Source organism: Apteryx mantelli, chromosome 8, assembly GCF_036417845.1.
Source record: "Apteryx mantelli isolate bAptMan1 chromosome 8, bAptMan1.hap1, whole genome shotgun sequence".
In the NCBI taxonomy this organism is placed as follows: domain Eukaryota; kingdom Metazoa; phylum Chordata; class Aves; order Apterygiformes; family Apterygidae; genus Apteryx; species Apteryx mantelli.
The window spans coordinates 35,340,088-35,352,163 of record NC_089985.1 but is presented as its reverse complement, the minus strand read 5'-3'; the positions used below and the strand labels follow the sequence as shown (position 1 = coordinate 35,352,163).

At 37.9% G+C, this 12,076-nt stretch overlaps 1 protein-coding gene across 1 annotated transcript in view; it reads left to right on the top strand.

Moving 5' to 3' along the window:
* Positions 1–12,076, top strand: part of FAF1 (Fas associated factor 1) — a 179,767-nt gene that overhangs the window by 142,492 nt on the left and 25,199 nt on the right. The window contains exons 14-15 of the mRNA XM_067301226.1: positions 148–284; positions 2,814–2,902. Coding sequence (XP_067157327.1) covers positions 148–284; positions 2,814–2,902 — 226 coding nt within the window. The remainder of the gene's footprint in view (positions 1–147; positions 285–2,813; positions 2,903–12,076) is intronic.

Below are 12,076 nucleotides of genomic sequence, written 5' to 3'. Positions count from 1 at the left end.
GAATTGATTACAGAAGCCTAGATGTTAAAGAGTAGATAGCACACAATTAAATAGCTGAATCTAGCATAAGTATTTTTTGAACACTAACTTAAAAAAAAAAAAGCAAAAAACTGTACAACGTAAACTAATTTTTTTTTTCCTACATAGGTTTCTGACGATGTGCACTAGACACTTCGGGAGCGTTGTAGCCCAAACAATTCGAACTCAGAAGACAGATCAGTTTCCACTTTTCCTTATTATTATGGGAAAACGATCATCTAACGAAGTGTTGAATGTAATACAAGGTACAGTTCTTGCATTATATTGCAAATATTTCATATGTGGGTATGGAAACTGTTAGAAGATATCTTTGCTAACAATTTCTTTTTTGAGATGTTCAGAATATGAGTTTATTGCACATAAAAAAAAAAAAAAAAAAAAAATTAGTTGCCCTGATGGAAATAGCTGTTATTCATAAATGTATTATTTAACATGGTATTAGAGATTCAAGTTGCCATCACTGTAGTAGAACTTTTTTTTTTTTTTTTAAGTTGAAGCCAAGTTTTCTAAATAAATTCCACTTAGGTTCCAAATTTCTAATTAGATAAATCCCTGGTTTTCAAAAGAACTTGGAATGCACTTTTTGTGCAGTGCAGGAATGCATTTCGTTCTTGGTGTGTAGCTCCTCGTTAATACGTGAACTCCTGTTGCACGTAGTAGGCTAGTATTTGAACACGACTTTGCTTTTGCAAACCTGCCCGCAGTGTTGAGATGCCAAATTGGATCCGAATTTTAAGTTGCTAATATAATGTCCTATAAATGGGACTTTCTGGCTTACATGAGCCGTTCTTTCTGACACCAGCGTTACTCTGGTTTCACTGACAGTAAGGTTACTCAGGTGTGGAATGATGCCCTTAGACTGTTGTTCTCTGTAATTCTTCAAATTAAAATGCATCAAGGGATAGGGACCCCTCATTTCTTTTGTCTTCTCCACAACTATTTTCTCATGTTTTTGTTGTTTACATGTAGCCATCTTTATTCTAATCTCCTTATTTTCCTAAGGAAATTCAGCCTCAAATTCTTCTCACGGTGAAGTCATTTGCCTTTTGCACAGTGTTAGTGTTTCCCTTCTTCACATGGGATTAATAATTGGCTTAAGAAATCTGCAATGCTCCTTCCTATGGCCAAAATTATTTTTGCTTGTACGTTCCCATAGAAATTCAAGTTTTTCAATGAGTGGTACATATTTTGTCTCCTTAGTGCAAGGTACAGCACAAAACAAATTCATGGTACTTCTGTCACTTCTAAAACTTATTCCATTGAAATAACCTAATAACTAGATTTTCTCTTGGTTATAACTGCGGCATAGTTTAGCATTTGTGTAACTTTAAACACCTGTGTTATCCCACGGAAGTTGGTGGTGCTTACTGGCTTAAATTACATAACTGTTTTAGCAAACTGGTAATTTGGAGTCATAATATAAAGCTGCACTATATTATCAAATAATCCAAATAATTTCATAGCACTCATTAAGTTTTAATTATGTGTCAGTTTTTCTGCAAATAACCTTTTGAACTAAAGTAAACCAAAGCAACAATCTATTGCCGCCTTACCTAAATTTGTCAGCATTCAAATTCTGACAAAAATCAAAATGTGCTGTGCTTGTTATTTTCCCATGAATTGGGACATTGCTGTCTTTTAAGATTACGCCCTCAAACACATCGTAGTCTCTGAAGTTAGGCGTGTTATAGCAGGCTGGATAACGTTTTCTGCTGAGGAAGGTGGCGAACGCTAGACGGGGGAACAATGAGGGTCTTGCAAGGCTGGGTGAGGAGGCAGGGTCTGCAAAACAGATACAACGATATAGAAACTTAACTCCCAGGGGAATTTGTTGAAATGAGGGCCAAGTTTGGTTTTGATTTTTATTTTTTTGCTGGGGTTGGAAGCTATGGGGATTGTTGGTTTTTTTATTATTATTTTTATTTTTATTAGTACTTTGGCTCCTGTTTAGGTTAGGGTTTTGACCAGCATCACCAATTTAGATGTAGGTCTTGTTGGTATGGTTGTACTAGTATCCAAAGACTGTTTTTAAGTTGGCAGATGTTAAGAGTTTATAGTCTTAGCCTATTTCTCGTGGAGAAATGGTCTTACCTTTAAACTGCTAAGACAAGTGGCTCTAACGGGTAGTCTGCTCTTCGATCGAAGACGAGAAAACCAAAGATTGAGTTGATTCCTTGGTAGGAAATCGAACAGATCTTTCAGTGCTATCAAAGTGTGGGAGACACTGCTAAAAATGTGGGAACTTTCTATCTACCTGCATAAAAGGATCCACCTGAATAAAAATGTGTGCACACATGTGGTTTTGATTGTGGTGGTCTGTTTTTTCCGTATTTCTAAACACTCCACTGGGATTGCTCGGCAATGCTACTGGATGCTACTGGCAATATCCTTCCTCCTGTTACTTGACAGTCTGCGTCACTATACCGAGGAGTTCTAGAAGTGTAAAACCAGTTTCATGTCAGGGACCCTCAGATATCATACTTTCCTCTAACATCAATAGTAATCATCATAAAAAAGTTATTCAATGCAGGTACAAAAGCAGTTGTTCGTATTTGGGCCACCTAAAATTTTAGCCTGTGATCAACATTTGCCTGTGAAAACAATATTGAATTTTCAATAAAACAGCAAATTAAAAGCATTCTGCTGAGATATTAGCATTTTCTGCTCTGTCATTTTTTTAAACGCTGGTTATTTCTTATGAATTAATTCTAAAATGACTTCATTTTTTAATAACTTTAATGATATGAAGTTCAGCTATCTTCCCGTGTTGCTAGGTAACACGACAGTGGATGAGCTAATGATGAGGCTGATGGCAGCGATGGAGATCTTCAGTGCCCAACAGCAGGAGGACATAAAGGATGAGGTGAGAGCTGAAAGTTCCTGCAGATACCTATTGGCTTCCGCGAGTGACTGGGGATACAGAATTAATCAGCTGTCTCTCTAGCCAGTAAAGTGAGGTACTCTGTGTTTTAGTGTGCCTCTTCCATCATCAAAGATAAAAACATTGGGTCTCCTTTATGTTTAGTTGGGTCTCTCAAAAAGCTCCTCCTTATTCGTTTACCAGCATTTTCAGAGTCCTTGTTTGTTTGTTTGTTTCCTGAATAGTAGTCATGAGTAACTGCTTAAATTTACAGTGGTATTACAGAGCTTAATACACTCATACCAGGAAATAACAATCACATATTTTCCCAGTGATCACCTCTAAATCATAGGTAGAAAACAAAAATGGTTTGATATGTCTTAATGTATACATTTGAAAGGAGATTGAAAAGCAACCTTAAAAAACAAACCTTACCAGTACTGAATCACCATTCAGAACAGTGCAAAACGGGTAAGTGATGACATGACTTTTCAAAAACAGTGTTTCAATTACATAGAAGTAGACACAGCGAGGTATACAGTTGAGAGATGTTTATCTGTTACTTTATAAATTGAGAGTGACATTTTGAAGTAATGAAGTACTTAGTTAGGAATTTATAATAATAGGTGTGTTGCCATTCAAGATTATTGTTATCCTGATGTATAGACATTGATTGACAATAATTCACTAAACACATTCTTCACATTTAAATCTTGTGTCTCATTAGTAGGAGATTTACCGATTATGGTTATAATAATATGAAGGCATGGTATCTGCACAATATTTGTAGTTCGGGTTTTTTTCTTCTTCATTTATGCTACCTGTAATTCGTTGGTAAAGAAATTGACTTTAATTTTGTTAATACTGAACACAAATTTTAATATGAGGATTACAAGAAAAATCCGAGGCACAATATAATTGAATTTTATATTGCATTTTAACAGCAATATGTTGGGTATGGATTTTTTTTAATGTTTTAATAAGAAGTTAAAATTCAGATCACAAGCAAGAGTTCTAGGAGAGGCTCAGGACTGGAAACTATAAAAGCTGATAGAAAGGAAAAATATAGCAGGAAAGAAAAGCATATAGAGACGGGGGATAGGAACAAGTAAGGGATTGGGAAAGGAACTAGAAGCAAGTGTGGAGAGGCACAGAGATAGGAGCAGAATAGAGAGAGGAACAGGAGATCAGAGCAGTTGTCCAGAGTGGCAAAGGTTAGTATTCAGGAACAAGGGAGGATCCAGGTGAGATCGTGATAGAGCTGTTCCGGGAGGGTAAAACCATGGGGGTAGAGCAACAGAGAAAAAAACGTGGGAGTGAGAGAGAGAAAGCTTAGGAATGAGAAGACTCAGTAACTTCTAGAGCATGGTCCTCTGGGAACCGAGACCTGGCCCCTGCGTCCTGAGCTTCTTTGGGTCCTTCCCTGGAGGGCAAGAGCGAAGCAGACTGGTAGCACGTGTCCCCATTATGGTGACATGGATTTTTCCTGACTTCTCACTTTAAGTGCCCTGCCTATGTAGGGAGAGTGGAAAATTCATTTTTATACATTCCTCTAAGATCTGCCATTGTCCAAGTCTTCTCTAGTCTTTTCCCACATTTTCTTGTGTTTTCTTGTCTCTGAGAGCACCGACAACATTTCTTCCCCAGCAGGACTTTTTTCTAATATATTTTGACATTCAGAAAACTAATGGAAATGTTTCATAAACTTGGGGACAGATTTATAGATGCTATGGGTTCTGTACACAAATAGATTATTTATTTATAACTTGGCTTGACTTGTTACAAGCTCATAGAAAAGGTGATCTCAGACACTCTTGCCTTTGAAGGAGGAAGTTTAAAAAAAAAAAAAAAGGATCCTTGCTGTATGAAATTACTACTACAGAAAGGGAGTATTTAACAAGCAGTCTGTAGTCAATAGAAGGCTTTCAGCTGAAGAAAGAATTGTCTTTTTGTGGTTTGCTACATAATATGTAACTTTCATATGAATCTTGTACTTGACAATATATAGTGTTCAAACATCAACACCTTTTCTTTTTTCTTTTCTTTTCTTTTTTTAAGATCTTATTGCAGTCGGTGCAATTTTTTCCCAAATATTACAATAGCAAACAGGATGCAGAGTCCGGTTTCTGTTACTGTTTTCTTAATAGCAACAATAAGTCATCACAAAACCACAAGAAGATAAGCAGAAAATTCTTTTGTGTTTTTAAAAAAAAAAAAAGTAGTCAGCTATATAGCTTTGTTGTAAACAGAAACGTGTGAAAGAGAGAAAGAGAACTGGAAACACTTGTAAATAACAGCATGAAATCATTAATGAGTCAGTTTACACAGCTGAACTTCTCCACTCTGGATTTTTAACTTGCATGCACATGAAAGCTTCAAACACAGCTCCTGCATAATTCCGTGTAGCACAGCATGTTTTGCAGTGCCCTCTGATGGTTATTTCAGTACAGGATGGCTATTACCGCTGCCAGTTAAGGGTACAGGTGTTGGCACTGATGCTGACTGTATCTGTTCAGGCATTGCATTACAGTCAGTTCCCCATCACTGCTCATCAACTGATATTGTAGGCAGGATGCGCAGAACAGCGTCATAGCCTTATCTCACCAGAGAGAAGCGAGTAACTTCATTAGCTCCATGTATTAATAAAAGCTACTGGTTTAGCCTCATAAAATTTTAACCAGGCAAATTTGGGGCATTTTATTTTTTTAATGTCAAGTGCTAAAATACCACCATTTAATTAGTGATTGGATATAACCTCTGGATTTGTTCATTGTGTTGGATTAAGCTCATTCTCATGATCTCCAAAGAAACACCTTAAAGAACATTAAAATGTGTATGTGTACTCATAGTACTCAAGTGAGGTACCTATTTTAAGATAACAGTGGTGCATAACTTATACATCCACTTTCTCTCCCCAGCTTTCTTAAAGGGAGACAAATCTGCCCTCCCATCCTTTTTCTTTCTCTCTCCATGGCTTCTGGGCCGGTCATGAAGCACTCGGCCTGTGGCTTGCTGCTTGTAAGCCATGGTGGCTAAACGAGGTTTTGGAAACCTCCTGCCTCTTTTGGACCACACTGTTGATATGCTTTTGTAGACAGGTTGTCTAGCTGTCATACTGTCTATATAAGTTTCAGTTACTTAAATTGCCATAGTAACATGCCATAAATAAGAGATATGATCAGTAATGTACTGCTGTTGTGTTTATGTGGCGCTTTTCGTAAAGAAATAGCCAATGGATAATTAAATGGTGGGCTGCAAGCTCATCGCAACCGGCGTCAACAGCAGCAAGGCCCGTTGGCCAGGATACGGTCCCACCGTTGTCACTGCGGTCGGGCCTAGGGTCTGAAGTCCAACTTCAGGTCATGTCTGCGAGATTATTCTGATGGATGAATAGATGGATTTACGAACACTCGTATACCCCACAGGCAGGGATGACTGGCCAGCGTCAACCCTCGGACATGCAGAGTTGCATTGGCATCTTCCTGTGCTAGGGGAGATCACCAAGTCCCAGTGAAGTATTCAGTCCTATGTGTTTCTTATCCCAGAAACAACTTCAGGCTCTTTCTGGTGGTACTAATAGAAGCTGCCTAATGATTTCATAAATCTATTGGATATATTTTGCTTTTGTAACCATGTGTGATCCTCTAGCTCATGCTGCATATGTTTATATCTCAGCTACTGTTCAGATGGTAGGGTTGTTTTTTTGTCCAAAAGAGGCCCCAAAAGCAGAAACAACCAGCTTCTGCCAGCGTTGATCAAGGTTTGAACTGAGATTTTGCAGGGGTTGACTTTGAAAAGAGTGCCTAGCATCTTTTCCTCTGAAATGTCATTGCATGGTACTGGACGTAGAAAAGCAATGATGACTTTAAAATATCGTACACCTTAGAATGTCCATTTTTAAACACTTCTGTTAGTTTGCTTACTTTAGTTTGATAGTTAAATAATCATTTCAGCATTGCATGATAGGCAAGAACAGGTCCGAGTTAGTTCCATTGTGAAATTAATGTGAAGAGATCCCTGATTAAATACTGGCATTACAGTGCAACACACCTGTTCTGGGCCTATCCTAAACATTTTTCCTCTGTTGCCTGAGGAGGAGGCTTCTCAAAGGATTACAGTAACACTTTTTGACAAGCTTATACAGGGTGGAGTTACCATGTAATGACAGGGCTCATTCGATGATGTCTCAGTAATGCATTCTTTTTATTTTTGCTGTCAACATTTATTACTGTAAAAGCATTGACTGTTACACAGCTGGTCCAACTTGTCCACATTTAAGTAACAGTAGGTCTATCATAGTGTTTATTTTTGTAGTTACGCAACTCTAGCACTCCTGCTCTTGGAGTAGACTTCAAGGTATAATTGTAATACCTAAAATTGCTTGGAAAAAATTCTTGTTTTTACAAATTCAAATTAACACCTTCAGTTCACTTTAAACTATCTCCAGCTGACACACTATTTTCTTCATTGTACAAGAAGAGAGATAATTAAGAATTTTAAACTGGAAAAACTGCTATAAACACATTTTGACTGAAACTGAGCTATACAAAAATGTGGACGTGCAAAGTCAAAGTCTTCGCTCTCTGATCTTAGATGACATCTCTTTTTCCTACATATTGATGCAGCATGAGGAAAATGTATGTCTTCCCTAACTAATATCTGGATGGGGATTTAAAAATATGTAAAAGAAAGCAAAAACTCCAAAGCAACAACATGACATAAGTTCATCTTCTTTTCATTACCGCAGCTACTTTTAGAAATATGCTTGCGTGTCCATCCAAGAACTCTCTTGCATTAGACAACGGGTTATTGGCCAAGTGTCTTTTTCATGACTTTGCCGTAAGGCTCTCTCTATCACCGTGTCTCCCTCTTCTGCTGCCGCTGCTGTCATGTTTAAGGGATTTTCTTCTTTTTTGATACGATGCCTTAACACTTTTCCTAAGCTGTATCTCACATCCACAAAGGAAACTACAGAGGAACAGTCCTTGTCAATATTCTCCTAGTCTGGGATCTGTTTGCTTTTTCCTCCTTTAGATCAGTCGCTTCCCTCTGCTCCTCAGCTGCAGTTTTGTTCTTCAGGTAGCAGACAGCCTAAACGCGTCTATTAGCCGTTCAGCCGACCTCTGCTATTTCTGTTCAGGCACTGCAGCTTACATTAAAATCAGCAGAAACGAAGCATTTGAATACCTTTGATAATCTGCGTTCCATCTAACACTGTTCTGTGTATCATGCTATACAGTATTTGCACAACAGGAGGTTATGAGAATAAATACATGAAATTCATTAAATTCTAAAGCGCAAGAACATTATGGTGATGACAGCCATCTAGCGAAGATTGTGATTTAACCCCTCAAAAATCCAATTAGCACATTTACTAATTATTACTAGTTATAACTAATTAAACTACAGTAATCAAAATTTATTTGATTAAATTTTCCGGTTGTGTATTTGCAATGCGCTAGCCCTCCAAGCCTCTGCGGCCTGCTTTTCCATTGGGCACGTCACTGTACCGACCCGCCGGCAGATACGATCGCTGCCGCCAAGAGTTTACGGACTTCTTTGAACCAGGACACAACACAAAGGAGTGACAGTGGGAGGACGGAAGATGAGATGAAAATATGTTTAGTTCAGATGGGTTTTCTGCTGCACATCCTGGTGGCTCCAGTCACTGGATATTAGTTTAGTCTTTTTAATAAACAGCAGCTGTCCCTGCTACCCAGCTCAGCTTGGTGGATGTCTTGGCAGGACTGGCTGGCTGGTCTCCCGTGGAAGTAACGGCAGGACTGCTTCTTGAAGGTTTCAGTTCTGTTTTTGTTTCTTGTCGTGTGAGGTAATTCCCCAAATTCAATATTTGGAAGCGGCTTTCAGCCTTTGCTATAAATAGGCAGGATTCTTTGATCCTCTCTCTGCATTGTTCTGCCCCTCTTTGCCCATTTGGTCCTTCCTCCCCACCTGTGGGTCTGGCACTACCAAAGTTTGTATTTGCTTTGTTTTCCTCGTTCTCATGTGCCTAGCGCATTTTGTGTACACTTTTTTCTTCTATATCTTCCCCATCACATATGCTTAAGTTATACAATGTGCAAGTCTGTCATCTTCCGTGAATCACATTAATGCCTTTATTGCACTGCTTTGTTTGGACAAAGGGGTGTTCCTCTTTAACGCTCCCATGAATAGCCTTAAGCACTTGCATTTTTTAATTCCAGGAGTGGTTCAGTGAAATGAACTGTCTGTCAGATAAGCATTCAGCATTTGCAAATACACTTTTTTTTTTTTTTTTCTGTCTGTCTTGTAACAGCCATTTATTCACTGATGCTCTGAGAACATGTCCTCTGGTCTTGGTTATCTTCTCAAGTTTTGTATTACTTATTTTTACTTTATAGTAATAACTGACTCCAAAAGGCAACAGAGAATAAAGTATAACACATTTCCTTGAGACAGATCAGGTGCAAACTGATACCTGGAGTTAAATCATTAACTCCTATATTCACAAATAACAAAAAAAAGCCTACAAGGGCCAAAGCTGACTTTTCCAACAAAATATCCCACCCAAAAGGCTGTTTTCTTGCCCTTGTATAATCAGCAGGAAAAGGGGGAGTTGCTGTCCTAAATCCAATCAGAAATCCACCTTTCCATCAACCTCTATCTGAAAATGCCTGTTGTTAGGTGCTTCAGAGGTAGCTGCAGGAAATGATATGGAGAATGATTATTGAAAAGAGTTATCCTAAATTTCTTAACTGTAAGAAAATAACTTAAGTTTTCCTTAGTCCTGTAGCTTTGCGTATTACTACAGAAAAGGTTTTATCCTGTCTGTTTTAACCATCTCATGAATATAAGTGTTAACTATATTTTTTCTGACTTTGCATCTGTAATGCACATAATCATGAAGAAATTCTTAGGTAAACAACATGTTTATGTGGAAATGCATTTTTTTTTCTTTGAATGTATCAACTTCCCATTGCATGAACATCCCCCATATTGTTGCATTGTCAAAATGGGAAAGCAGGGATCCTTGACTCACCTTCCTTATACTCTTTTGAAGGCTTGTCATATATTATCTTCTGTTCTTACTAGGCAGCCTGCATTGCTTTTTCAATATCTTGGCATGTGGAAACCCTTCCAGATCTCTGATATTTCTGTCACTAGCCACTGAAAAGTCTGTATTCCTGCTGTGTACTTTCTTGAGATATAGGACACAATGTTGGGTGTCGCAATGTAATTCTCACATATTCTCAAAGATTCTGTGTATTTGAACAACATTGAATTATTGTCCATTTTACTTCCTCTCCAGTTATCTGTGCACCTGCAGTTTGCTTTTATTTTTCATCAGTTTATCACAGCGGATAGCTGTTCGTTCCGAGTGGGTAGCAGTGGCACTCGGAGGGTCCTTGTGTGGTTCTCGGAGCACCTGTGGAGACTGAGCGGGAGCTCAGCAGAGACCAAGCTCTCCAGCTTTGCTTTCCGGACTCCCATTCCCCATGGCAAACTGACTCCTTCAGATATAAGCATCTGTATCTCTTTCCCCTGTGGGCTGAGTGCTGACAGCATAGAATAAAGATCATGTAAGCTGACAGGATCCTTTTTCCTTTTAATGACTTAAATTCTTTCTGCTCCACCATTTGCTTTAATCTCTTTCCATTTCTCACCTTCATGGTACCAATTATCTGTACATCAGCCTCTCTTCTCTTTCTTCCCCAGGATTGTTCCTCTACCATTGCACCCTTCCTTCCTTGCTCCTTCCTTCCCACTTTTTTCCACATTGTATGTTTTTAGAAGGATCTTCATTGCTCCTCAGCCCTCTGATCTCTCGGCTTGCAGGCTACATCTTCCCTAGTCCATTTTTTTTGTCTTTATTTGTCTATTTATGTGCTATATTCATCAAGATACAGATGAGACTTAGTGCTTTGTTAAAGTCAGCTCACATGCACTTATACAACAGCAGAATTTGGACCTTAAAAAGATGCCTGCATGAGCAAAGAACTGTTTTTTTTTTAATGCTGGTTTCATTCTTTTGGTGCTTTTTTTTTTAAATATAAATCCATTCTTAATTGCCTGGATATTCTTTTTTTGCATACAAAATAAGCCTGTCTGGCTTGTACAAAAGCAGGCAGAAAAACCTCGATCCAAATGAATGAGATTCTTATCGATATTGAATTTTGTGTTTCATTCTATTTAATGTATTTTTTTGTATTATATAAGCTTTTTATATACAGCCATCTCCAGCAGTAAACAAGCAGAGTTTACTTCTGCCATTATTTTAACAAATAATGTAGGTGAGATATAATGCAGATGACAAAGTTAAAACTAGAAGCCAAGCCTAGCCGAGATGAGCCAAGTCTCATCTACTCTACAATATTGCATTCATTTCAGAGCAGATGTGGCAAAGACACATACTTGCTCCTGTTCTAATTCATTTTACATTTTGTTGCTCCTTTCAGCCTTAGTAATGGATTCGCTTTCTGCTTTTCATAGGCTACCAAGAAATAACCAGGTAGAAATGTATGGAATACATAAAATATTTTATTTGTTTTATGAACATTTTTGGTAAAATCTAGAATTAGTACTTAAAATTTCTTGAAAGAACTTTTTCCCTTTAAGAAGCAAAGGAGGACTCTCTCTTCTTCCCATGCCCAACAAACCTATGGTTTGGGTGATTTACATTCATACAGTTAACGGTGTGAAATTCAGAAATGCCTGAGTTTAACTCCTACTTCTGACATAGGCTTTTTAAATGGCCTGGGATAAGACGCGCTTTATTCAAACCTTGGTGTCTTGAAATAGGAAGATGGCAATATTTGCCTTAATTGCAGGAGTGTTGCAGGGATACACTTACTGATGTTCCATAGATGCTGCAATATATGTAGGGTTTAAAAAGAAAACTGTCAGCTAACCTTACTTTTTTTTTAAATGGAAAATAATTTTGACAGATTATTGTTAAATTAGTTATTAGCTGTATTGCTATTCCGTCTTCCTCCTGTGTTCTTTGTTAGTGCAATGATAGCTTCTTTGTGAAATATTTTCTGCTGCTTTTCCTGTCACTATTATCATTTTACTTTTGTTGCTTTCTGGTGAACTTGAGTCATCCTCGTTACTTGGTATGGTTTCTCTAGAGGAAGTCATGACTAAAATAGCAAACTACATTACAAAAAGGAGGATTATCGCATATAATGTTGAAAATTG